At 48.0% G+C, this 27,550-nt stretch overlaps 3 protein-coding genes across 4 annotated transcripts; 2 read left to right on the plus strand and 1 right to left on the minus strand.

The window, feature by feature from the left end:
- The first annotated feature begins 269 nt into the window (after nt 1-269).
- Nucleotides 270-14,483, plus strand: LPCAT3 (lysophosphatidylcholine acyltransferase 3). Its single transcript, XM_086882643.1, has 13 exons — nt 270-438; nt 8,690-8,797; nt 8,902-9,008; nt 9,159-9,252; nt 9,336-9,373; nt 10,437-10,615; nt 11,024-11,132; nt 11,812-11,898; nt 12,185-12,351; nt 12,943-13,090; nt 13,621-13,779; nt 13,892-14,018; nt 14,135-14,483. The coding sequence occupies exons 1-12, from the start codon at nt 342-344 to the stop codon at nt 14,006-14,008; spliced, it is 1,410 nt and encodes a 469-aa protein (XP_086738769.1). The 5' UTR covers nt 270-341; the 3' UTR covers nt 14,009-14,018; nt 14,135-14,483.
- Nucleotides 11,370-18,784, minus strand: EMG1 (EMG1 N1-specific pseudouridine methyltransferase). The gene is made up of 7 exons (XM_023946111.2): nt 18,595-18,784; nt 18,408-18,509; nt 17,939-18,080; nt 17,514-17,572; nt 15,801-15,950; nt 14,721-15,026; nt 11,370-13,760 (listed from the first exon to the last, which is right to left on the minus strand). The coding sequence occupies exons 1-6, from the start codon at nt 18,730-18,732 to the stop codon at nt 14,913-14,915; spliced, it is 705 nt and encodes a 234-aa protein (XP_023801879.2). The 5' UTR covers nt 18,733-18,784; the 3' UTR covers nt 11,370-13,760; nt 14,721-14,912.
- Nucleotides 18,778-25,619, plus strand: PHB2 (prohibitin 2). Of its 2 annotated transcripts, XM_086882644.1 has the most exons (9): nt 18,778-19,116; nt 19,198-19,282; nt 19,356-19,435; nt 19,853-20,037; nt 22,176-22,305; nt 22,779-22,882; nt 23,311-23,388; nt 23,928-24,004; nt 25,034-25,619. In XM_086882644.1, the coding sequence occupies exons 1-9, from the start codon at nt 18,990-18,992 to the stop codon at nt 25,059-25,061; spliced, it is 894 nt and encodes a 297-aa protein (XP_086738770.1). In that variant the 5' UTR covers nt 18,778-18,989; the 3' UTR covers nt 25,062-25,619. The 2 variants fall into 2 exon arrangements, with proteins under 2 accessions (XP_086738770.1, XP_086738771.1); XM_086882645.1 differs by lacking the exon at nt 25,034-25,619 and having other exon boundaries at nt 23,928-24,230.
- Nucleotides 25,620-27,550: the final 1,931 nt, after the last annotated feature.

Consider the following 27,550-nt stretch of genomic DNA (forward strand, 5'->3'; position numbering starts at 1 on the left):
GCTCTCCTGTCCCGCCGCAGCCAATGGGGAGCCGCGCCCCGCCCCGCCCTCCCGGCCCCGCCCAGCCGAGCCCCCGGGCCCGCCCCCGGCCGCGGTTCCCCCAATCATTGGCCGGCGGGGCCAGCCCGCGTCTCCGCCCACTCGCGGGTAACCTTTGCCTTAGTGCGCGCAGGGCCCTGCCCCGCTGCCACCGCTGCCCAATCGCAGGCGCGGCGGGGCGGGGCCGGCCGCGCCGCAGCCAATGGGCGCGCAGGGGGCCGCGCGCGGTGCGGGGGCCGCGGTGGCTGGTGCCGCTGCCGGGTTCGGGGCGCGACCGGCCGGCGGGGCGGCCGGCGGGGAAGATGGCGGTGGCGGGGTCCGGCTGGAGCCTGGCGCGGCTGGCCGAGGCCCTGGGCTCGTCGGAGCAGGCGCTGCGCCTCATCCTGTCCATCCTCATGGGTAAGGCAGCGCGGGGGGCGACGGGGCTGGCACCCCGGGCGGGGCTCCGCGCCCGCCGCGGGAACGGGCGACCCCGCCGCCGCCGCCGTGCCGCTCCGAGCGGGGGGCCGGGGCCGGGCATCGCCTCGCCCGCGCGGAGCCGCACCTGTGCCAGCGCCGCCGCGCCAGGCCACGTGTGCGCGCCGAGCCGGCGGGCGAGATCCCGCCGCCACCGGAGCCGCCCGTCCCGCCCGGGCAGCTCGCGAAGTGCCCCGCGGCAGCTGCCCCGGGCCGGCCCTCCGCCCTCCCGGTGCAGAGGGGGAGCACGCTCTGCTTCCCCGCGGGAGGTCGGGCTGCGGTCCTGGCAGGCCGCCCGTGGAAGCGGGGCGAGGAGGAGCCCGAAGTGCCTGCCGAAGAGCCCGATGTGGGTCCGTGTCCCCTGCCCAGGAACTTTGTTTGCGATGCTCCCGTGAGTGCCCGGTGATGCGTGTGCAGCCCGTGCCCCCCGAGCGTGTGTCCGGAGGGGGCTCCGCTCGGGGGGCTCCTCAGCCCCTCAGGTGTTGCCCCGTCCGAGTGCAGGACTGTCCCACTGCCCGGGGACATCAGCCGTGCCTGCGGCGCTGCTGGTGGCACTGTGGAGGAGTGGCGTGTCATCAGGGGCACTAGGAGCTAGGGCGAGCAAATCCTTCCAGCTCAGTGGCAGCAGAACTGGGGTGATGTCCTGCGCTCCACCTGCAGCGCGAAGCGTGTTGCAAAACACACGGTGCCTGCGCTTATGTAAACATGAGATACTTGAGTTCCATGCGAAATGGTTAAGGCAGGGCTGGAGTTGTGATGTGGGCTGGCGATTGAGGGGGAGGTTGTAGCTCCCAAAACATTAATTCAAGTGTATGTATACATGCTATCTGTGTAAACCTCTGCAGATGCTCAGGGAAACTTTGGGTTGTGAAAGCATTTGGTGGTGTAGTCACCTAGCAGAAAGGAAATACAAGCTTTCCTCTGAACCTGAAAGTATATTTGAAGTGATACAGCCACTTCCATGTCATCTGTCAAAATAAAGTTGCTTTGGCTAACTACAAGTATAATATTTTTAAAGGAAATGCAAGCAAGAAAAACTGTATCGCTTCGTAACTGTGGTCTGCACCAGACTTATTTCTGCCTGATTTAGTTTATGATGTGTGAGATCAAACTGAGAAAAACATTCTACCCGTGGAGGGTAGATGCAGGAGACTGAACTGATTATCGTTTTGAGCTCAGCATTGAAGTTTGTTAAACCAAACTTCTATAAAAGAGAAGGATGAAGTAATAGGAACACACACATGCACAGAAGTCAGCATTAATTAGTCTAGCAGCTCCCCACCACTGAACACGAAAAGTCGCACTTGCCTCTCTCCCGCGTCTTTCCCGCGTCCTTTAATTGTGATCTGATTGAGTCTACTTGCTTGGCAGAAACCTAAACCAGAAAAAGCAGATAGTTCACTAGGCACTTAGTCACCTGCATCAACCAAGGGACCAGTCTAGCAAGCGCTGATGCAGAAGAGGTCCTAGGAAGCGTGTGTGGAGGCAGACACAGCAGAGAGGTGGCTCTGCAGGATGCACCTCGGTCATACCCTCCGAGTTGCTTCTTGCTAGCAGTAAGTCGGGACACGACACCGGGAGGGTGTTTCCTGCACCATTTCTTTGAAATGAACAGCAGATACTCATTGTCCTAATGATGATAAGAGCTGCCTGCTGCAGTCAGTAGATTAAGGAAGCGTGGGACTCCTGTGTGCTGTTACAAATGTTCCATGTGCAGTGTTGACAGTAAGCCACTGAGATGCCACAGTGTCCCTTCCCGAGGCACACCACTATCTGTTTTGCGTGGTCTCAATGGATCTTTATAACCTGTATTAGAATTCTGGGGATCAGGGTCCAGAAAACCACTTACATCTCTCCCCTGCATGCCTCAAATGGATAAACCAAACCAGGAGGCTGGAGCTGCGCTTTTCCCTTTCTCCCTAGCTCAGTATCTTTTAATTAGATGCAGTGGAAGGCGTAACTTCAGACAAAAGGCTTCAGGGCATGCAAAACAGCCTTGCCTGCAGTTTGGCACTCTTGCAGGTCATATAGGTTGAGCCACTCAGGCAGAGGGGGCTGACTCCTGCTCTCCTGCCTAATGGATGGGTAAGCACTGGGCGGTAAAGCATTATACCTACACCATTACTTTAAAAGAAAGGGGCAAACGCTACTCCAGAGCAATATGAGAGGAGAGTGAGAGGACTTCCTTAACCCGGAACAAAGAAATGGTCGTTTAATTGCAGCTTAGTTTACATTCCTTTTAATCTCATTGGTAATGCAGCTAATGCTGGTGACCACTTCATAGGATGGCATGGGGTATAAATGAAAGGCATTTCTAAAAGCTAGAAGTGGCATTAGGACATTAAGTATGGCTTTTCCTTCACTTCCTCCATTTCAGGTGTTTACATAGATTCAGGAAGAAAACTGTTTTTGTTGGCTGCAGCTAATACTGCTGAGTTATTTCAGAACAAGGCCATGAGGGTGAAGCACGGTTCCAAAGATGGACTAAAATGTTGTTGCTTATTTCTTCCTCTGTCATGCAGTTTCCCATCTACACTGTGCAGTTTTACTGTGACAACAGTTTCTAGGGTTTCACTTTCAGAAGATCACCACAAACCGGTAAAAATAGTCTTCTGAAAAAGAGGAAGAATCACAAAGGACTTTCCAACTTCTCACATTAATTTCTGAAGAAAGCTGAATTCTTGTTGAGAAAATAGTCTGAATTTACTCTCTTGATTCAGAATAAGTGTTTGTTTAGTAATGATCTGAAATAACCAAAAGAGGTCATTTAAAACTGTTGGCATTGTGACATGACTGAAAAAAAAAATTAAATATAGGAGAGAACAAGAGAAGGAGAAAGAAGGAAGGAAGAACATTCAAGAACTAAAACTAGAGTAGTCCTAAAGAGCACCACATCATTTAAGTGAACAAGTAACGGCACATTGCTGAGCAAATTATGGGGATTTTAGCTTTGTATTTAAATCAAGACACAGGTTTATACATGCTGCAATTTTGAGGCAGAGAATATAGCTAGAATTGAAGTCCCTTACCTGGATTGTACAAGACGAAAAACTTGCTTCAGACTTCCCCCACGTAAAAATTTGCATAGGCAACCTTTGAAGAAATTAATCTGCGATTTGGCAGCAGTACCAGGAGCAGGAATACCTGAAGCACAGTTCTGGACCCTGCCACAATAAAAGCTGTGAAATGTCAGTACACTAATGTTTATCAATCACATGAGAATGTCTTTGAGAGATGAACTCTAGCTTGCACTCTTCAGTGGGTCCAGGGCCCAGTGTTCCCACTGGAGCTGCTCTGGTGGTGTGAAGGAGATAACAGGGTTTCTGTGCTGCTGCTCCTGTCCTCACATGAGAGGGGACAGATTTCTTTCCTGCTGTCACCACTTGAAGCATAAGCCAGGATACAGGAGGCCTTATGGCACTGTGTATTTAATACTTTATGTTGCTCGTGTTTCTTGCATGGCTGTACAATCCCAAAGAGTTAAAGCTATTTATCTGACCGTGATATTACACAGTGCCTTGTGAGCTACCTGCATAATATGGAGAAGGGCCAACATGCTGTTTACAGCCCTGAGCCAGAAATGACCCTGCTGGTTTGCCCAGAGCTGCCAGGAAAAGCATTGGGAAAGTGTTCCTTCATCCACAGACATAGGGTCCTGCAGAAAGTAACACATTCTTACTCAATGGGTGCCAGAAACCTACTGCTTCACTCACAACTTGTCTTATCTCTTCCTCTTCTATCTCTCAGCAATTTTTTTACATGCTCTGCTTCATGCTCCCTGCATTCTGAAGATTTTTAGGCTCAGTGAAGTCCTTCTTGTGGTCACCCAAAGCTGCTGGCTTATCCCAGTCAAGTTTCCAGCTGGTCAGCCAAGCAACAACTGATGAACAACTGATTCTGGGAAAAGTTTTAAGAGGCAGCACTGTCCTGTCATAAAACCAGCCCTGTCACAGAACACTCATGTGCTGCAAACTCATTGTTTAAACTCCTGACTTCAAATACTTCTTAAATAGTAAAAAACCAGAGGGAGCTGAGTAATGCTGCACAGTGCTTGTGTCTACATTAGCAAGAAAAATGGTGCAGTAGGAGCAGATGTATAGAACAGACTTGTTTTGAGCATTTGCTTTGGATTTTCCTCAGTCAGGTCATACACACTGGGCACCCATTGATTGGAGTGTGTTTTCAGTTCAGTTTTGTGTGAAGAGAGTCCTGCTCACAGGCTTTGAGACAGCTCTGTTACGCAAACTAAAGCACCATAAGTGGACTTTCAGGGTAAACTCCTGAGCTGAATTAAAATACTCATGTTTATGCACACAGTGTTTAATAAGGTGTGGCACTTTTGCAGTGATAGAAACAGGAGGGAATAACTTTGAAGTCAAAATCTGAGGTAAGGCTGATTTTAACACTTTTTTTCACCCATTGTCCCATTCCTTTTAGTTTTACCATTCTTATAAAAAAAATGAGACAATTGCCCTGATGGATGTTAACAAAGGAGGAGTTAAATGGTCTGCAAGAGGGAGAAGAGGAAAAATAGAGGTACTGGCTTCAAGATGAGACAGAGCTAGTGCATATAAAAGGGGAAATAAAGGGAGCAGAGATGAAAAGAATGTTTCTGCTGTTCTTATTTGCAGCTTTATCTCTTGAAAAAGAGAGGCATTTTAATCACCCAGTCCAGAAGATGGCAAACTTGACAGCACTATTTTTGCTTGGGATTAGATGAACTTTTCTCCTGCCTAATCCACCTTCTTGATGATTTAACTTCTTTTGCTCAGTTAGATTCTTGTATCTGTGGACAGCCTGTGCTTTGTGCACTGGCCCATTACTCTCCCACATGGCTGTGGCCAAGAAGCTGAGCTTGTCTTTTCCTTCCACCTCCATGGTTCTCTTAACCAGAGATCATCCTCTTGCTCCTGTGAAATAAAAAAAATAAAAATAATCTCAATTGCTAATCCCATTCCATAGGAAGTGTATCTGGAGGCAAAACCCAGCTCTGTGTGCAGGCTGTTTCTCAGCTCCGTGGTGCATAGGGAAGGATGAGTTTGGATCAGAGGTTCCCTGCTGTTGTCTGCAGGAGTCTTCCAGCCGCTTTCCCGCCCCGGTCCACTCTGCTTAGGGAGCTGTGAAAGAGGAGTTTGGCAGAGTGGGAGCTGCTGGGCAGAGCCTCTTGGCAGCAAGGAGCAGGAACTCTTGTCCTGTTGCTCTGAATGGCAGAAGCAAAGCAGTGCAGTGTCCTGCTGCTGGCATATCCAAAGGTGACATCCAGCTTGCCAGAAGGCAACCATAACTCCAAAAGCTGCTGTGCTAATTCAGGCTGCTTCAGGGACACGGTAGCGGGGCAGGAGTACTGATGTTAGCAGCAGAAATTGTTATTTAATAGTTTATGAGTGTTCAAAAGGGCACAGACCACTTCGGAATGACCATTGCTACCCCATTCCTGCTGCTGTTTGGGGGTCAAAGTTTGTATCTGCAACATGCCACAGACCCTGTTGTAAAACTGGGAAAATTATCTCATGCAGCAAAGTTGTAGGTAAATTGCAGTCCAGAGTACTAACAAGTCTGTACTAATACTCTGGATATCAGGAGAATTTAGGCTGATGTTGTGACCTTTGAACCGGAACAGCAGCCACGTAGTAGCTTTAAGTTTATAAAGACTTAGATACAGTGTGTATTATTAGTAACTCTCTATTTGCAAGGGTTCATAATTCTTCCTTCAGAGCAGCATTACCCAAACCATGACATGATCTCCTGCGTAGAGCTAAAAAGGAAGGCGGCTGACAAGTGAGACAGGTCTCTGAAAGAGTAGGAGCACTAGTTACAGTATTCAGTCATACTTAATTATGTCTATAGAAATTGCTGGAGGGGAAAAAATGTGGTAGAAATTGAGTGTTTTGCAAAATATTAGTGATTTTTAGGAGAGTGGGAGACCCTTTAAAACGAAGGTTTAAAACCATGCATATTGATGAACAGCAATAAATTGTGCTTTGCCTGTATTTCTGATCTTTCTCCCTTTTGCTCAGAAGGGGGAAACATTTTTCTCCAGTAAACCTCAGCTTTTTAACTTTTGATCTAATTTGATAGTAAAACTTCTTATTTTTTACCACTTTCCATTTCTCAAAGCCAATTCTTCCTGTGTTTATTAAAGTTCAGCAGAAAGATTGGCTCATGAACAAAGAATCCCCATTTGTATGTTTCTGAGTAAAAGGCCAGTAAAAAATACTACTCTTTTTTTTTTTTTTTTTTTTTAAATCATGTGAATTGCTCTAATTCTTTGAGTTACTCCTGTATCCCCAGAGAGCCCATGTGATGCACTCTCTGCCAATTCCCTCTTTCCCCCTCAGCTGGTGTTCAGGGCAGCAATGGGGGGAGAATGGGGCAGAAGCAGGCTGTGTAAAAAGCATAGAAGAGCGGGAAGGGAGAGGGATGTCTTGGGTAAGGCATTTTGTAGGGGAGTTTGGAGCCGCTGTTTTGGAAGGGAGAGCAGGCTGGATGTGCAAGAGGGAGGTTGCCAGGCTCTGGGAGCAGAGAGCAGTGGTATGTGGGGCTGGCCAGAAAGCAGCCTGTGGCGTGGGACACAAAAGGAGCAAGGAACAGCAACAAGGAGGCAGGGAGAACCTAAAGAGGGGTGGTGGGAGGCTGAGGAAATAGGGAGCAACAGCTGGGTTACAGGAGGCAGCAGGTGCACATCTGGACACAGTAGAACATGAGCCCAAAAAGGTCTAGAAAAGAGCCCTAAAGTCCCCAACTCCAGGGCTCCCTCCCAAGGGATTTGTGGGGACGGAGAGGGCCTTAAAATGTCTCCAGCCTGTCAGCACTGACAGACTGCCAGATGTGTATTTAAATAACGTGACAGAGTTTCTCATTTCCTCCCACAGCAGTGACTAGACTTGGCCTTGCTTATTGGAAGCCTTCCATCCATCATACACTTCTCGGCAGAATGTGCATTTCATCACCTTTTATTACTGCTCCATATCAAACATGACCACCTCCTGCTATGACTCCATTAGTGCAGGTAGCAGAGCTCCATCCACTGCCCCTGATTTCAGCTAGGGTGCTAAGTGGTGTGGATGCCAGTATTGTGGGATGTGATGAATTTCCCCTTTTTGTGAGCAGGGTAAGAGAACACACAGGCTTGCAAAGTAGAGCGATAAAGTTACAAAATGCCAGAATTGAAGTGGTTTCTGGTATCCCAGTTCAGTACCTTGTGCACATGCCTTTAGAAACACTAATTGCAATGCTTCCTGTGCCACTGTGTATTGAGACATATTATATTTACTGTCTACTAGTGGCAATGTTTGTTGTATGCTTTGTGAAACTCACCTAGACAACAGAATTTAATTGAATCCTGGTGTTCTGTGTGACGCTTTTCTCTGTACTACCAGAGTGCTTCACAAATGTTTGCTTCTCACTTGAGCCACAGATGAATAATCTGGAGGCATTCCTAATCCAGACTAGGAATTACCTCACAGAAAATGCAAGGTAAAAAACCCTTCTGCTTTTCTTAGCTGCTCCATATGAAATGCTTCTGATTTTTTTTTTTTCCAAAAAAACCACATGCATAGTACCAGTGGATTTTAGTTACAGCTTTGTGTACTCAGTAGTTCACAAATTAGATGCAAATCTGAAGTTGCAGAGTTAGAAAAGCAAGAGTATTTTACTGGAGGTCACCTTAGGAGCTCTGAAATTAATGCTGAAGGAACTCATTGAGGTGGGAGCGGGACTGAGGTTTTTTGGACATTGTAATGGTATTCACCATAAAGTTTTTCCCTTCCCCCCCCCCTTTTTTTTTGTTTTGATCTGGCTTCTTGCCATGTTCATTTTATTTGTCACAGAATCTGGAAATGAATCAGAGGCTGAAGTGTGATTCATGTATTTCAGCATTATCCATCTCGTAAATTGAATGAGGCCAGAAACCGTAATCCTGTTATTTTTTGTGCTTCAATGTCAGTTTTGCTATAATTATGTTCCTGTTAAAGTACTTTCTTCTGTACAGAGTAATTCATCTGGAGTCTGTCTCCCAAAATGCAAATGCAGTATCAGGAATTAACACCATGCCCTGTGTTGATAATGTATCATGCAAAGTACATATTCCTAATGATATGTTCAAGAAGGCTATAGTTTGGTTCATGACAAATACTTGTCTAAACTTATTTACAGCTCTTTCTTTTTTTTTTGTCTTTTCTTTTTCCCCTCTCAGGATATCCTTTTGCCTTGTTCCAGCGCTATTTCCTCTTCCAGAAGGAGGCCTACCTCATTCATCTCTACAATGTGTTCACGGGACTCTCAATTGCTTACTTCAATTTTGGTAAGATAAGTTTGGGAAGAGAGAGCTGCCTGGCCCAGGGCATGCTGCGATTTGGGAGGACCTATAAATGTAATTTCTATTTCTTATCTCTTTCCTGCCCACAGGGATGCAGTTTCTTCATTCCCTGATATGTGTCCTAATCCAGTTCCTCATACTGAGACTAATGGGTCGCACAGTCACTGCCGTCATCACCACATTCCTCTTTCAGATGGTAAACCCTCTTTCTTATTCCCTGGGTTTCTAGAAGGGAAGCCTCTGTTCAGTTTTGCACTCCAGTAGCAACTGTGGGTGGAAAAGTGGAGGCAGATCAAAACCAGCTGGAGGAATTAGTTTGAATAACCCAAACAATGGTTTCTTTCAGACATACCTTATGGCTGGATATTACTTCACAGCCACAGAGCATTATGACATCAAATGGACAATGCCACATTGTGTCTTGACACTTAAGTTGATTGGTGAGTGACACCTCTCTTCTCTCTCTTGCACTCTGCAAGCTGTGCCCTTCCCAGGGCTTCAAGTCACTGTTTCTCACCTCTAGGTCTGGCCATCGATTACTATGATGGAGGAAAAGATCCGGTGAGTCAGAAACCATTTCTCTGTCATTCCATGCCATCCCAGTGAGCTAGAGATCAGAAAATCAAGTTCAAAGGATGTGAATTAGCAAGCTGCATTGTTAGGTAAAAGCCACAGCTGAGAGGGGAGCCTCTGTGAATGTTTGAAGGCACTGAATTCTAGAGTGCAACAGAATAATTTGGAACAGAGAAAGTAGTGATTAGAAATGGACAGTTGTTTCAGTTATGTCAGAATAGTACTCTGACCCTTTGGAATTCCCCACCATCTCCTTCCCCAAAATCTATTGCTTTAGATTCCCAATCCCTGATGCTCTGTGTCTTGTGGGTAGTGTACCTTTAACTTGCAGACTGTATCGCAATTGTATCTCAAACTGGATCTCAGTATTGGATCTCAGTTCCCATCTCCCTTTCCTTTGATTAGTCTTACCATGTCCCTGTCAATGGTTCCCTTTTACCATTGGTTAGGTCCCTGTTTATAGCTCAGATGGAACAGGAAAGTTGCACAGCACATGGGAGAGGGCACTACATGTGCTACAGTCCCTATATCCTGCTTTGAGTACTTGCATTCCCCATCTCCTGTTTGAGGCCTGACCAAGTATGTAGCATCCATGGAGTCACTGCTGACTGCAGGAAAATGAGGTCAAACTGAAACTTCCTGAGCTGAAGCTTCAAGTAAAGACAATTTTTGCATCAAGAAGTAGGAATTGTAGCACAATAAGGTCTTGGGAGAGTACATGAAATTGCAGTCAGGGACTGGATTGGGTCCGATACAGTGCTCCTACTGTGCTTACTCTGCTGCCAGGAATGCATGTCAGTAGATCCCTTCCATGTTTGGAGCTTATTTGGGAATAGAGATCTGTGCAACTGGTCTCAACCACTGGATCTTGTTTGGATGGGGTGGGGATATAGAGGGCTGGGGAGAGGAATGGACATGAAGTACAAGGTGTTAAGTTCCACATCCATGGGGAGCAAGAGCTGAAACCAGTAAGGAGGCAGGGTAAGGACATAACATCCAGAGCTAGTATGAAACCCCTGGGATGATGCTAATGCCACTCCCTTTGGTGCAGGAGTTCCTGACCCCTGAGCAGAGGCGATTTGCTGTTCGGGGGGTTCCTACCTTGCTGGAGGTCTCAGGATTCTCCTATTTCTATGGTGCCTTCATGGTTGGGCCTCAGTTCTCCATGACAGACTATCAGAAACTGGCAAGGGGTGAGATGACTGACGTTCCAGGCCAGAGACCCAATAGGTAATACAAAGCTGCTTGGCTTCTCCCCTTCCTACGATCCTAGAATGCTGAATCCTCCACATTCCCTGCAGCAGACTGCCTTCTTACCTGGACACAGAAGTATTGTGACCAGAAGTGATTTGTGAGACAAGGCAGTCTTTCAAAAATTGCTCGTAATTCTGCTTAATGTCCCAGCATTGTTCCAGGGCATGAACATTGACAACCATTTGACATATTTAGTACAGACTCGGTTCTAACCCGGTGATGTTTGCATCCCATCCTTCCAAATGGAGGCAGCTGCTGCAGTGGAATGTAGTGACTCCCTATCACTGTCTCCCCTACCTCCTCCTCACCTCTGTTTTTAAAACTATGAATTTGATGGTGTCTTCCCAAGGCATTTCTTTTGACCTTCATATTTTTCTTTCTCAGTTTCGTGCCTGCTCTCAAGCGCCTGAGCCTGGGTCTCTTGTTTCTAGTAACCTACACCTTGTCAAGCCTGTACATCTCTGATGAATACCTCACCTCAGATGACTATATGGTATGTATTCACTTGGCTTTGCAGGGTGTGGAAGAATTCCACATCTCTGGTGGGCACTGGATCTACAAGAGGGCAATTAGGTTTTTTATTTATTTTTTTATTTTTGCCTCAATTTAAAAATAAGTCAGCAACTAGTGATAAGCTTTTCCACAGCTGATTTGGCTTTACTGCCTGTCCTGTGGATTCCATCTGATGCAGAACAGGAATGTGTTAAGCAGAACTGAAACAAATGAAAACTTTTACAAATAGATAATTGATCTTTAATGCTACTGTTGGTTTTGGAAACCTAACATACATATTTTATGACCTTTTGATGACTTTCCATTTAACCATTACGTGCAAAGAATTTCACTAGAGTAACTTGTAAGGCTTCCCATAATCTTTGAGGTGCTTGGAAAACTCTTAACAAATAATTCCTACAGGCAGATTATCAGCAAGCATTTTGATTATGCTAATCCCAGAGTCTTCCCAAACTCTGTCTATTTCAGTATAGCCAAATATTACCAAAGGAAGGAGAACAATGTGTAAGTTTGCGTAAACTTGGCAGCCTGCTCCATATGTCTTAACACATCCATCAGATTAAGACAAAAGACAGTGATGAGATCCCATTTACCTTGTATCATTATGGCCACTCAACTCCAGATTTTATTTTTACTCTGTTTCACTCTTATCTCTGCAGGAGAAGCCTTTCTGGTTCCGTTGTGGTTACATATTGATCTGGGGCAAAATGATACTCTACAAATACGTAACTTGCTGGCTTGTTACGGTGAGTCTAGATGTCCTACCAGAAGAAAAAGACAAATGAATAAAGGTCCAAGCCTCTTGGACTTAGCACTAAATGGAAGAAATCCAAATATCTGGAGATCAGTGCAGGTCAGTTTAGCTTGCTTTAAGTTAGCAAAGGCTAGCTAACTAAAAGGCAGTTTTTAACCCATTTGTTTCATCTCTAGTGATGCTCTCGACACAGTGAGAGTCAGCGCTTCCTCAGCTCTGCTTCTCCAGCAAAGACAGGCAATATTTTCATCTTTTCTTTCTTGTGCATTTTTTGATAGGAAGGTGTCTGCATCCTTGTTGGTCTGGGGTACAATGGGAAAGACCAGAATGGAAAGCCTTTGTGGAATGCCTGTGCCAACATGAAGGTCTGGCTGTATGAGACAACACCTTTGTTCACAGGGACCATTGCTTCTTTCAACATCAACACCAATGCTTGGGTGGCCCGGTGAGCAGGACAAAAATCTTCCTTCTATAATGTGTCAGTTCTGTTTTGTCAGCAGATCCAAGACCTTAGGCTAAGTGGGAGTGTTAGAAAAAGAATCTGCCAGTTTTCACTTTGTGCACCTCTTTCCATGTTTTGCTGCTGCGCCCTTAGAAACAGGTTATTGGGTTACTGGGTTAAGAGAGATCTTTTAATCCACCTGGCAGGGCAGTTCATTAATAAAGGCAAGCAGCTGATGGCAGCAAAGACTAGAATGGGATTACGGTGAGCCCTTGGGGCTGCCTGCCTGCTCAGCCAGCCGCAGAGCTGCTCTGACAGCTGCTGCCTGCATCACGGCTCTTGGTGCTCCCCACGCCAAACTCGGATGGGTTTTGGTTCACCACTTGCTGGGACACACAGCAAAATTGTATGTAACGACCTCCTTCTCCCCCTTACAGCTGGGGTTTCTTTAAGACTGTTTTGGTGCAGGTTTTGCCCTGGTCATGCTGTCCTGCCACCACTGGGCATGCAGAGGCATCGGGTCCCCTGGGCACTGACAGAACCAGGGGAGGGCAGAGAATAACCTGGAAACACTTTGTTTCTTTTCTGCTCTAGCTACATCTTCAAGCGCTTGAAGTTCCTGGGCAACAAACTGCTGTCACAGGCACTGGCCCTGTTCTTCCTGGCCATTTGGCACGGGCTGCACTCTGGCTACCTGGTGTGCTTTCAGATGGAATTGCTTATAGTCATCGTGGAAAGACAGGTGCGCTTTGTCTGCCTTACCAGAACGGGGGTGCTTGTGTTAACCTCTCCCCCCGTGTCTGCAAAGTGCCACGCTGAAGGCTTTACTTGCATTAAATATGAAAAATAACCCCTCACTTTGGAATTGGTTTTCAAGCATGGCAGGGTTTTGTTCTCAAGAGTTCAGTAGGTTGTTGCCTTCTGCGTGGGCAAACCATAAATATACTGCAGAAGCTGACAGAGAGAAAAGTAGAAAACTTGGCACATGAGCAGAGGGTGGCTGAAGTGCTTGGCAGCTGGAAAGACTGGAGGACAAACACAAGAGCTGAAATGCCTCTGTTAATCTCCTAGTACTTAGAGAACAATATACCTCATTAAAATGCATTTTCTTAATTAAAACTTTGGTCAGGACAAGGTATTGAGCTGCTTTTTTAGACTAGCTCACTAAAACACATTTTACACAGCTGGAGAACTTTGGCCCCAGAGCCTGCATATATACAGCCACAGGATATTCAGCTGTTGAGAATTCTGTGGGTTTTTTCTTTAAATTAGGTCATGAACCTTGTTCGAGACAGTCCTCCCCTGAGCACATTGGCCTCCATCACTGCCTTGCGGCCCATCTTCTACGTGCTGCAGCAGACTAACCACTGGATGTTCATGGGTTACTCTCTGGTGCCATTTTGCCTTTTCACCTGGGACAAATGGATGAAGGTATTTAGTAGCCACAAACAGACAACCCCACATGGTCAACCCTGTTCCCTCATTCCCCTTCCCTGTGTTCTTGGCTCAAAGCTGATCCCCAACCGTGCCTTTCTCTTTACAGGTGTACAGGTCTATTTATTTCTTTGGCCACGTGTTATTCTTCACCTTACTGCTGGTGTTGCCTTACATTCGCAGATTAATTGTGCCACGAAAAGAAAAGCTAAAAAGAGCAGAGTAACAGCCAAAAGGTAAGGCTGTATGAGGTAGAGACCAGGAGGTAAAGCGGGGAAGCAATGCTGCAGCCCAAGGTGAAAGGCAAATATCAAATCAACCGAAGCAAATATAGGGCTCCTCTGTTTTTCAGATTGTACCACCTGTGCATTCGTAGGAGTTGATTTTACACTCCGGAAGCAAAGCATCACCTGCCAAGTCTGCTGTGTTGAAGTATGACTATTTTTCAACGCATAAGGAGGGGGAAGGAGAAAGCACAGGGTCAGAGACCCCAAAGGAGGGGATCTGAGCGAGCCTCCTTGAGACCCTCCACCTTCTGTCTGTTGCCTTATCTGTGCCGCCCCACGGCCGGCACCACTCGTCTCTCCGCTGATACCAGATGATTGTACCACACTCACGGCAGGTGCTGCGTTGGATTGGAGCCACCTTCTGACTTTTCTACGTTTGTCATCTAAGATAAAAATTGCTCCTGGTCTTTTTAACATCGGCTTCAGCTCCTTTCCTCTTGGGTGCCTTGGTGTGGGAGTGTGAACTGGCAGATGCCACCAAGTAAGGCGACTCTACAGGACCAAGTGACACCAGGGTGAGCAGGGCACAGCTAAGAATTCTAGTTCTGTGACAAATTTGGGCCAAGTCCCTGCTATAAAGGGATCCAGCCTGCCCACATATGAAAAGTGAGAAAGTAAAATTCACAAGCACTTTTTAATTAAAAAAGGTACCTTTAATAGGAAGAAAAAGGGTCAGTGGGGCAGTCCATTTAAAGTCTCACTGCTTCAGAAGCCAAAAGGACAAAGTTGAAGTGTTTTCCAGGAGCCCAAAGTTGTACCAGGTCCACACCCAAGTTAAAGAGCCTTTCCAGAATGTGAAGTCACTGTATACAAGTCCATCATGACACCAGTAGCATCAGGAGCTCACACTACTCCCCACACTTCTTCAAAGGCAGTAGTAATTTTAGCACACGTCAGGGCAGCAGAAAGGGGATAGTTGCTGATGGAGACCATCTTTTCTGTGTAGTCAACATTGACCTGGAAGAAGAGGAGGGGGAAAATGGAAAAAGGAAAAAAAAAAAAAAAAGTTGCAAAAAGCTTTCCCTGAGCCCCATCTCTGTTAGTACAAGAAAGACAAGGAGCCACTGGAGAGGGTCCAGCAGAGGCTAGAAAAATTATTAGGACAAGGAACCATCTCTTATGAGGAGAGACTGCAGGGCCTGTTTTATCTAGGGAAGAGAAGGCTGAGAGGGGATCTCATTAATGCACGTAAGTATCTCAAGGATGGGTGACAAGAGGATGGTGTCAGGCTCTTTCCTCTGGTGCCTGGCCACAGGGTGAGGAGTAGTGGCCATAAACTAAAACACAAGAAGTTCCTGAGGTGGAAGAACTTCTTTATGATGAAGATGGCAGAGCACTGGAACAGGCTGTCCAGGGAGGTTGTGGAGTCTCCCTCTCTGGAGACATTCAGAATCCTAGATTCCTAGATGTGTTCCTGTGTCACCTGCTCCCCTGCCTTGGCAGGGAGTTGGACTGGATGATCTCTAGAGATCCCTTCCATCCCTAACAACTGCAGAGGCACAGTATTTCCTCAGCAGGGAACTGCTAGCCTTTGCTAATGCCCTCCCTTGGGAGGGAGAACAGTCCCAAGTGTTGCAGTTTTGGGCCTTTCATTTGACAAGCATACAGAGAAAAATGGGGGGCTGGGTGGAGGGGAAACCAAGCCATAAAAAAAAGGGCAGATCAAACCTCCATACCCAGAACAAGACTGGAACCTTTTTACAACCCCAGAGAAGGGCTACACACACTTACCGACCCGTGGGCAAAAGCTCCCACCACAATGACAACTGGCTCTGCCGCGGGGACCAGCTCACGCAGATCCGACACCTGCGGCGCTGCGAAAGAGGTACCAATCTTCACACAGCCCACGGGCAGGTGCTCACTGACTGGGTTTTTAATCACCTACAGAAAGCAGAAAGTGAACAGGGGTGTAGAGGTAACAGACCCTGACACACAACTAGATCCATTGTTTGCTAAAAGCAGCAAACAAACAAAAAATTCATCAGCTGTTTGCAGGCTGCATCAGGAGCTCATGACTGCTGCATCTGGAGCAGTCCATCCCCACTGGATTTACAAAACACAGCGGTGGTGTCATTCCACAACCAACATTACATACAAAATTCAACATCAAAAACTGTCCTTGCCCACAAATCAAATCCCCTTGAGGTACACACCCTGTTTCCCTGTCCCTCAATTACCCACCAAGCACACCCAGGTCCCTGAGCAAAAACAGTGCCAGGGGGGTTGAGGCTCAGTGATGGCAGATATGCCCAGGATACAGGTGATGTAGAGGTGGATGAGTCTTGGCTGTGGGGAGCAGGAGAACGAGTAGCAGAGCTCCCTATGACCAGCAGAGCAATTCCTGAACATTCCAAAATCGAAAAAGTCCACAAGATCTCCAAGTGAGAGTAGGCAATATGGAATAGCCAGGAGAAGCTGAGGCATAGCACTGCTGCCAGGAAGAACACCCCAAACACCACCTTCTCCTGCAGAGAAGCCATGAGCTACACATTGGGCAGCATGGTCAGGATGCCCAGGCAGAGGGGCGGAACAAACCCCAGCACATGTGCCCAGATGTTGCCGGTCTCTCTGTGTTTCTGGAAGATGCTCTTGAAAGGGGTGCAGAAGGAGAACAAGGAGGACCTGTAGTCCCCTTTAGGCAGCTTTGTCTCATCTTGGCTGGCAAGCAGGCTGCTGCTGGGATTTAAAACCACTCTCCTTCTTTGGGGAATCTGGATTTTCCAGAAGAAAGTTACAAAACACATTTAAGTCATAATTGGTTCTTTGCTTCTGGGAGTCTTGCAGCTGCCTGAGGAGCGGCACAGTGAGGCCCTGCTCTGGCCCAGAAGCTCCTTGTTCTGGCATGTTCCTTGAGCCAGTTTCATGACAACCCTGTGTGGAAAAGGCTGCTCCTGGTCCCTCCTTGCCTGCTGACCCATTTCCTGGGGCAGATGCACTGACTAGGGCCAAACGTTCTCTGCCAAGGTGACATCATCATCACCTTCCTCAGGCCGCTGCTTTTCTGGCATTTCCAGCAACAAGGGTAGCTCTTCATCCAAGCAACCCAATATCCTGATACACCCTTTGTCCCTGTGGTTTATCCAGTCTTCCCCTCTGTAACTGCAGAAGTTGTTCCAGTTAATTCTATCTTCATTTCCACCTCTCCCTGCCATTTTAAAAGCTGTACCCAAAAAGTGTCAATGCCCAGGCATGGCAGTCAGGCTGACGTGAGGAAGCAGATCCCTCAGCTCCAAAGACAGGTGTGTTTGGGGTTTCCTTCCTGCAGCAGCAGCTCCTAGGCAGGTAGCATGTGGGAGAGACCCCTGAAACCAGGGCCCCCTACAATGATGCGACAGAATAGAATAACAACCACAGCCACAACCAGGACCCCCAAACAAAAAAACACCTCCTACACTGCTGTTAGAACATTGTAACAGTAGCTGTGAAGAGTTACAGAATATTTACCTTCAGCAGTTTCTGAGGCCCATCAGCTGCTCTAACACTGAGCTTATGCAGCAGCTGAACTGGCAAAGGGAAAACAAACAAAAAAAATTACTTAAGCTGTGTGGTAATTTGCTGGAGGAATCCCTTGCTTTGCCTGAGCTGAGGTACACAAAAAGTCCACCTTCAGAGGTCCCATCACAGTCTGAAAAAAGCTATTTTGCTGACAGCACAACCTCCTACAGGCGCTCCCCACTGTGCCAAGGAACACACAGCTGGGGTGTGTCATGCATCTTGGAACATCCCAAAAAGATGCTTTCACTTTTCTGCTCTTTTTTTACTTTCACATTTTAAACTCAGTGCCAGATTTTTACTTTTCCCAGAGTTCCTCCCATCCTGTCTACCTTCCTGTACTATTCTATAGCTGGTGTAGAGTTGGAGTCACTTACCCATAAGACCACAGAATCGATCAAAGGTTCTTGGTATTCTGGTTTGGGGATTGACTTCAATGAGAACGTTCTTCTTGGTATGGATATAAACCTGCAGGAGCCCAGCCCGATTCAGGGGGCTGTCCATGAGCATCAGGAGACTCTGAAAGCAAAAAGCACACGGTAATGAGAACAGAAAGGCACAAGAGAGAGACTTCTAGGGAAAAAAATAGGGTTAGCCCCCACAGCTGCACAAAGGACCGATGCTGAGGCCGAAAGCTAACCTGATTACAGAATGTAATGGTGTGATGCTAAGAAACGAAATCCAGACCCAAATAGCGACTCTATCCAAAACGCACCAGCATAGCTGGGGAGGCCAAACTCGTCCCCGGCCTTGCGGGGCACAAGCGGACCCCCAGACCCGAGGGACGCTCGCCCCGAGCCGCAGTGCCGGGCTACTCCGAGCAGCCCAGGCCGCCACAGCGCCTACCTGGTGGGTGATGTCAGGCCGCACCTCCCCGGGGTCCCGGCCGTTCCGTAGCAGCAGCGCCTTGTGCTTATCGCAGTTGAGCAGCTCGAACGTCTTCCCCACCTACGGCCAAAGCACGGACATGTGAGCGGGGAGGGAGAGCATCCGCGGCAGGGCCGGACCCACCCTGACCTCCCGCCGCCCGCACCTTCACGGTCTCCAGACTCGCCCCCTCCAGCACGACCAGGAGCCGCCGCTGCCCGCGGGACCGCTTGGCCGCCAGCGAGCGCCCTTCATCCTCCTCCTCCTCCTGCGCGTCCCCACGTGGCCGCCTGGGCGCCGCCATTTTGTCACGCGGCCCCGCCGGCCCCGCCCCGGCCCCGCCCTTCCCGCCGCGGCCACCCAAGATGGCGCCGGGGCGCGCCCCCTATCTGGCTCCGGCCGGACCCGCTTCCGGAGCGCCGCGGCCGCCGCGCCGGAAGGCGAGTGCTGGGGGCGGGAAGGGGCAGCGGGGGCGCTCCCGGCGCCGTAGTTTCCCGCCGGAGCTTCACGGCGGTCGCTCCTTCCGGTGTCCTTCCCGGCGGGGGCGGTGGCGGGGCGGCCATGGCGCAGAACCTGAAGGACCTGGCGGGGCGGCTGCCGAGCGGGCCCCGCGGTGTCGGCACCGCGCTTAAGCTGCTGCTGGGCGCCGGTGCCCTGGCCTATGGCGTGCGGGAGTCCGTCTTCATTGGTGAGTGGAGTCCCCCCCCAGCCCCTCGGAGCCTTCGCGCCCGCCGACCGCGCTGACCAAGCCCCCGCTCTCTCCCCGCAGTGGAGGGCGGCCAGCGCGCCATCTTCTTCAACCGCATTGGCGGCGTGCAGCAGGACACCATCCTGGCCGAGGGGCTGCACTTCAGGTAGGGCCCGGCCCCCGCCCGCCCCCCCGGCCCGGCGGGGCCCTCGCCCCTAACGCGCCTCTGCCCCCCGCAGGATCCCCTGGTTCCAGTATCCCATCATTTACGACATCCGAGCGCGGCCGCGGAAAATCTCCTCCCCCACTGGTTCCAAAGGTGAGCGAAAGGGGCCACGAGGTGGGAGGCACGGGACAGGAATTCGGCCGTAGCTCTGGCGCTCCTCAGACCATTATGGAATGTTAAGGGGTTGGAATAGACCTTAAAGGTCGTTCGATCGCCATTTCCTGCCTCGGATAGTGACACCTTTCACCAGACCAGGTTGCTCAAAGCCCCATCCGACCTGGTCTTGAACACCTCCAGGCATGGGGTAGCCACAGCTTCCCTGGGCAACCTGAGCCGGTGCCTCATAACACTGACCACAAAGGATTTCTTCCTAACTTCCAACCCAAACGTCCCTGTCCCGGTTGGTGCCGCTTGCTCCGTGTCCCATCCCTGCAGTTCCCGATGGAGAGGGACTGGGGAGGGGCTCTCCATGTTCCCCGCAGGCCCCTGACCCCCTGGCTGTCCCCGCAGACCTGCAGATGGTGAACATCTCCCTGCGTGTGCTGACACGGCCCAACGCGGCCGAGCTGCCCAGCATGTACCAGCGCCTGGGGCTGGACTACGAGGAGCGCGTCCTGCCCTCCATCGTCAACGAGGTGCTCAAGAGCGTGGTGGCCAAGTTCAACGCCTCGCAGCTCATCACGCAGAGAGCCCAGGTGAGCCCTGCCACACCTTCCCCGGGCTCAGCTCACAGGGGAGCTGCAGAGCGGTGGGTGGGGGGAGCCTGGTGGCAGATACAGGAAGGATAACTGTATCCAGCTGTGGATAGTGCATCCACAGGGAAACCGGGTCCCACCTACGGTTTGGTTCTGGTACAGGTACAAATGCTGTATTGGCAGCTTCTGAGGAGGAAGCTGGCTCTGTTGATAGTACACAGAGTGCAAGATTCACCAAAATGTAGCACTGGGGGAGGGAGAGCTGCTTTCCTTCATGGTCCAACAGGCATCGGTGGCTTTAAAAATACGGATCTCAGAACGATTCTCAGGGCAAATTAAACAGTTTTGAAAAAACTGAAAAGCAGTGGGAATGAGCAGCTAACAAAGCATTAACCTGTCGGCAGTGGATGCTACAGAAAGGTAGCAAATAACTTCTGTTTACCATCACAGAATGGGCCAGGTTGGAAGGGACCACAGTGGGTCATCTGGTCCAGCCTCCCTGCTCAAGCAAGGTCATCCCAGAGCATGTGGTACAGGATTGCATCCAGATGGTTCTGGAATGTCTCTAGCGAGGGACAACGTCTCTGGGCAATCTGTTACAGTGCTCTTGTCACCTGCACAGTAAAAAAGTTATTCCTCATATTGAGGTGGAACTTCCTGTATTCTAGTTGCTGCCCATTGCCTCATGTCCTGTTGTTGGACATCACTGAGAAGAGCTTGGCTCAGTTGTCTTGGCACCCTCCCTGCAGGCACTGGTTAGAAAAAGCTTAGAGTGTTCTCTGGGGGAGTGTTGCAAAATATTAGAAATATTTAGCTTAAAAATGCCTATTTATGAAAGTTTGTATTGTAATAGCCTGATTGCCAGGCGTTCTGAGAGTTCTCATCACCTGCAGCAGCTGGTGCAGAGAGGAGGTGCTGGTCTTTAACAGGTTTTAGAGGAGATCCTGCAGGACCAGGAGGGTGCTCAAGAGGAAAAGTTGTTGGATTAAATACAAAGCATCTCTCAGCTATCAGAGACCACATCTCTGATCCATGTCAAAAGAGCCAAAGAGTAGAACTGAGTATCCAGGTTTTGTTATGAGAAATTATCTGTATCCCTCTGGTCAGGGGTTTCAAGGTTTTGTGCTCATCCACATGGAGTGCACTGGAGGGGTTTGTTAGTCTTCATGTAGAAAGAGAAGGTGTGGAGAGGATGGGACAGCAAAGGAGAGAGAGAGTTTTGGCTGTATTGGAAGCAAAGGCTTTTAAGCATCTGTGATCTCAGATAAAAGTCGTTCTTTGATCTCTGAAACTTTAGAACAAATTGAATTGCATGTGTCTCATGCATGTGTCATGTATCCATACAGTGCTTGCTATTACAAAGCAATGTGGAATTGAAGGGATTGAAAGTCAGAAAAAAATTAAGTGGCTTTATGTAGTTGTGCACTCACCACACAGGAAAGATTTCTGTCACTATTTAGAGTTCTGCTTGGAAACAGCTGCAGTAAAAGTAAAAGCAAATGCTTGACTGACCGAGCATGTGATACTGTAGCAATAGTTTCTGTTTAAGTTGATATTTAGGACTTGTTAGGCTGCCTGAAAAAGGTGCTGGCAAGTAAATGTAGAATAAATCAAAGTATCGAGCAGCGACACGCACCCAAAGCAGCCAAAAAAAGTGGAGTAGTTACACTAGACAAGAAGCTTGTTAATTAAGAGATGTGATACAGGTTAAAAAAATTACGTGGTCATTTCTTTTTCTGTGTTGGAATTCAGTTATGAAAGCACAGCCTTCTAACAGTGGCAAATCCGAGATGGAGAAGGAAATGCTTATTGCCAGAATTGTGGGAACAATGGAACTGGATGTGGCAGGATGTGAAAGCAAAAGATTCTTTCAAGGTTTTTCACTTTCACAGTGTTACTTGCATAGAACAGTTAAGTAGTAACTGCAAATGAGCTGTAATAGAGTTTTGAGAATGCTTTTTGTGGCTGTGGATATGTTATTCAGAGATGGTGTTGATGTCCATGGTTTGGAGCTTGGGTTGGGGATGTCTCTCCCAGCACAACTGCACAAGAGCAATTGTGCTTCTCTTCTGGAGCGTGCAGGAAGTGAGGAACAACCTATGCTCAGTACTACTCTTGTTGCTGTGTTTGTGTTTCAGGTGTCTCTGCTCATTAGGCGAGAACTGACAGAGAGAGCCAAGGATTTCAGCCTCATCCTGGATGATGTGGCTATCACAGAGCTCAGTTTTAGTCGTGAATATACAGCTGCTGTGGAGGCTAAGCAAGTGGGTGAGTTCCACTGGTGCCTGAAAAGGGTGGATTGCCTTTGCCTTTCCACTGAATTATTAAGTAAGGAGGTGGAATTTGGGGTAGTGTGTCACTGCTGTGTCACTGTATCAGTACAGGTACAGGGTTACAAATCTCTAAGCCTTCTTAGTAACAGAGCTGAACAGATTTATTTTACAAGTGTTACCAGAAAGCCATAGCTAATGGGATAGACCATCAGAGGGACTGAGTTCCCAAAACTAAGGTTCATCTTCAGACTGGGACTCTGTCACTCACTATGGGGGTTATGTGTGGAAGGTCTGGGTGCTGTGGGTTTTACTCAAGAAAAAGTGAAGTGCTCTCAGATACATTTTATACTTGGATGTGGTCCCAAAATGTTACCAGTTCTTTGGGAAGCAGGGCCCCTAGGCCTCAGTTATCAAGTTATGATGGAAGACACAACATGGTTCCAATGCCTGTGTCCTTTCTCCTTGCAGCCCAGCAGGAGGCACAGCGTGCCCAGTTCCTGGTGGAGAAGGCCAAGCAGGAGCAGAAGCAGAAGATAGTTCAGGCTGAGGGGGAAGCGACAGCTGCCAAGATGATATCCTGCTTTGGGAGATTTTGTGGGATGTGGCTTCTGAGCTTGACAGTCCTGAGAATCTGTCACACTGGGCTCATGCTTAGGAGACTGTGATCGGATGATAGCTTCAAGTAGGTCACTGTTCTTTTCCCCCTCCCCTTCTCCAGTTGGCTGGAGAGAGGTTCGTCTGAGGTTACAGGTCAGAGCAGAGAAGGCCGTGGGCCTGTGCTCCTTGTTGTAAAGTTTAACTTTTGTTGGCTGTGTGTGCCCATAATCCAGAATGTTCTTCATTTGGGCAGGTGAAAATATGCCTACCCAAAGGCCCATGTTACTGGGATAGAGATTGCTTTTTACACACTAAGATGTTCTTTAATATGGCTTAGGAAGAATTCCTTGAGGGTAAGCGGCTTCTGTTTGCGGGATTTTCCTTAACTTTTGTTCCCTTGTACCTTGGGGAAGCTCTCAGCAGGAATCCAGGCTACATCAAGCTACGTAAGATCCGAGCTGCTCAAAACATCTCAAAAACGGTGAGCATTGGGGCACAGAATTCCCTTTGTCCTTTTGCAGTCCTTGTGCTGTCCCCCAGCCCAGTGGCCACATGATGAATTTAAGGCGAATGTGATCTGCCCTGTCCTGATCTTTGTTCCTGCCCAGCCCTTCTCTGCTCAAGTAGAGCTTAAGAGTTTAGCAAGGATCTGCAATTAGATGGGAGGCTCAGAGTTCGTGCCCTTCATATGACAAGACCAGATCCACATCAGATTCCATCACCCACCCTCAGCTGCAGATACCGAAAGCTTCCAGTTACCTGCAGCTGAGAAAGGGGGACAGATAAATGTGGGGTCAAAGGTCTTTGTGACAGAGACACAGAATGAGCACTTCTTTTAGAAAGTCTGATGGCTCTGGGATGGGAAGTGAGAGAGTTGTTTTGGGGAATTGCATTGATTTAACTGAGGTCTTAAGTGAAGGAAGAGTGCTGTATCTGAAGGGGGAGATAGATTCCTAGTGCTGTTCCTCCGCGTGCATTTTTAGTCCTTGATGCCATGTCTGTGATGCATTTCTTTGTCAGATTGCTGCCTCACAAAACCGTGTGTATCTCACAGCCGACAACTTGGTACTCAACCTGCAGGATGAGGGTTTCACCAGGTAAAGGGGCTGGGTGCCTGGGTTTGTCTGCACCCTACCTGGGAAGCTTCTCCCCTTTCTGGAGCTCTCTCAGGATCTTTTTCTGAGGGTAATCTGGTGCCAAGTAGGGAGAAGCCTCTCCTGTGGAAATTTTTGTTAAATCTAATCAATTTGCTCTCTTTTTTTTTTTTTTTTTTTTTTGTTTCCCGCCCTCCTCTCCTTACTGCATCTGCTGACACAGAGGAAGGTAAGGCACTGTACATTTTGATCCTTTTTGTTAGTACTGGAGCCAGGGTGGTGTTCCCTGGGATGTTTCTGGCCTGGGCCATTTTGGCCCCAGCAGGTTTATTCCAATCTCTACCTCAATTCCCATTTGTGATGTGAAACTTGAAGCTTTCCTTGCAGGGCCCACACAAACATATACATGAAGGGGGCAGTAATTGGAGCTCCATGTGTACCTCACAAGGAGCCTTGCATGGGAAAGGCAGGAGTAACTGGAGCATTCTCTGATCCATCACATATACAGGGCATCCTGTGGTCATGGCAAACAGGGCTGTAAGGAGGCAGGAAGATGATCATGGGAATTTGTGTTGGTTTGGGCTGAAGATCTCTAGGGAAGATGCTTTTGTTATTCTCCAGAAGGTTTCCAGATCATACAAGAACACCCCATTTCCTGCTTTCAGAGCTGTCAGAAGTTTGGTGGCTTTGCCTAACCTGTCCAGTGTTTACTGAAAAAGGCAGTGCCAACTGAACTAACAGGATGCAGCTAAAAGCTTAGCTTTCTCAGAATTGAGAAGGGAAACCAGAGTTGGTTTCTTTTCTGTGGGCTATTTAATTATAGTACCCTTCTTCCTCACCTCTGACCAGATTCTGTCATATTTGTTCCAGAAGATTTAAGGGGCTTTGGAGAAAAACCCTGCCTAATAGGAAGGACTTAGAAGTCCAGATCCTTTGGCTGTGGCACCCCATACCTCAGAATCTGTATTGAGGGGCTGGTACAGCTTTGTTTGTACTTTCTGGATTGGTAACTCCCTTCTGTTTCCCTTTCAGTGACAGTCTACTCAAAGGGAAGAAATGAAAGAAGCTGAAGATTCCTAGAACCAGCATTGCTGACCAGCAGAAGATAAGAGTGAGGATCTTTGAACTCCCTCCACTAGTATTGTTTGTCCTCACTATGAAGTTTTTAATCCAGTAGCCAGATTTGGTCCCCATGCCTCTGCTCCAACTGTGGTGATTCAGTTACAGGAATGGGCTCTGCCTCTAGGGAGCTGTAATTTCTTCTTCATCCCACCATTTAAATTTGGAGAGGGGGCAAAGGGGCTTACTGGTATTAACCCATGTGGATATTTGCCTCTAATCTTCATTAATATTTAGATTTGTGTAGGATATCAAATTCTTTTTTGGCCAAGTGAGGGAGCTCTTCTGCCATCAGCACCAGGCGCTTTTTTGTAGTAAATTTTGTTTCTCTTTCACTCTTGATCCCAGGAGAACCTGGGGCTGAATTCAGGACAATGCCATTCATTGGGTGCCTGTCACTGCTGGAATATCTTACTTGTGTCACTGTCTGCTCAGTGATGCTTTCAAATATTTGTAAAAATTAAAAAAAAAAACAACAAAAAACAACCAACCAAATTTATATCATGTCTAAGTGTGCTTAGTGCATGGAAAAAAAAGGTTATTTTATGTAGTGGGAGGTGGAGCAGAGATTTTATTTAGCTGAATTTAGAATGAGAATGATGAAGGGAAAGGAATAAAAGAAAGAAATATACTCGTGGTCACTGGCAGATCATCACAGTGTGGGGAGAGAAGAAAGAAGTTTGGATGCTTATACAGCTGTGTGGGTGACCAGGGCTGGTTCCTTGGCTGCCTGTAAGGGCTGCAGGTGAGGGTAGGTTTACCTGCTTTTCCAGGTCACAGAAGCATCTTTATGCTGTGTCCTGGTCTCCATTGTTACACCTTAGCCTTTCTCCCCCTCTCTGCTTTTCTGGCTGAAAAGAGGAGGAGAAATCTTCCTCCACTGACTAAACTTTGCTTGTGTTTCAACATCAAGATCTTGTGTTCTTGAGGGGTAGTTTCTTTGCTGTTTCTCTGGGCTGCCCTGTACTAAGATTTAGGACTTTGAAGTTATCCCAGCATCACAGAATGTTCTGAGCTGGAAGGGACTCACAAGGATCAATTCTGGGGCAACCTAGAAGTTAAACTGTAAGTGAGAGCATTGTCTAAACATGTCTTGACGAGAGACAGATTCAGGGTATCTGAACTTCCCCCCCTATGCAGCTTTAAGCCATTCCCTATGTCCTGGTGCTGGGCACCAAAGAAGAGATCAGCACTCCCCTTCTGCTCCCCTTGATGAGGAGGTATTAGGTCAACCCTTGGTCTTCTCCAAGCTGAGCTAACTTTGTATCCTCAGCTGCTCCTTGTAAGTCACACGTTTCCTTGCTGTCTTTGTTTTGTCTTTGCCCTCCTTTGGACACATTATAACATTTTTATATCCTCCTTGTGTTGTAGAGCATGAAATGCACAGGGTGGTGGTGAGGCTGGACATGAGTGCAGCGGGACCCTCACTTCTCTGGCCAGTTAACTACTCTGTGCCTAGTACAGCATAATACATGTCAGGGCCTGCCATCACTCAAAATGCCCAGAGCCTTTCCTGCAGGGCTGCACCCCAGTCTCATCCCTCAGTCTGTATTTACATCCAGGATTACAGCATTCTGGGTGCAGAATCTGGCATTTGTTCTTGTTCAGTTTTGTGTGGGTGAAATTGTGTACATGTCTGGCTGTACACTGAATGCTGTCCAGAGCGATATGGTGAGAATATCAAAAGCTTTCCCAAAACAAAACAAAAAAAACAACACATTGGCCTTCCCTTTGACTACTAGGTGGGTAACCTTGTTGTGGAAGGTTTTTAAGTTGGTAAGGCATGACTTTCCCTTCAAGAACTCGTGCACACTTTGATCAACAACTGCATTGTCTTTCAAGTCTTTTTCTTGATAGCTTCCAGACTAACTTTCTCCACAGTTTTACCAGGCACCAGAGTGAGACTGATTGACCTGTAAATTACCAAGATCTTTTTTCTTGCACTTCTTGAAAACTGGGACAACATTTACTAGCTTCCATGTCAATTTAGACTGATTCCCAAGGCTGTTGATTAATAACTGAGAGAGGTCTCACAGTTACATTGGCCATCCCTTCAGTACCCTGGGAGGAATCCCACTGGGTCCTGTAGACTTATGTGTGTTCAGCTGCAACAGCAAATCCCATACAAGTTCAAAGTCAGTTCATCACTCCCCCAGCCGTGGCCATCCAGCCCAGGGCTCCGGACACCCTCCATCACAAGTGGAGGAAGAAGCTAAGGCAGCATTAAATGTCTCTGCTTCATCACTGTTGGGGGAAGGGGATGACCCACCTCATCAGGTGACCAGTGTTTCCTTTGTTCTTCCTTCTGCTGTTAACATACTTTAAAATGCCTGTCGTTACCCACCACAGTACCAACCAGCTTCAACTTGAGCTTGGGCATTTTTTCCCTAGAGTGGCAAGGAGCATATCTGTCTGTCCTCCTGTATAATG

Source organism: Cyanistes caeruleus, chromosome 3 (assembly GCF_971803275.1).
Source record: "Cyanistes caeruleus chromosome 3, bCyaCae1.hap1.1, whole genome shotgun sequence".
Classification (NCBI taxonomy): Eukaryota; Metazoa; Chordata; class Aves; order Passeriformes; family Paridae; genus Cyanistes; species Cyanistes caeruleus.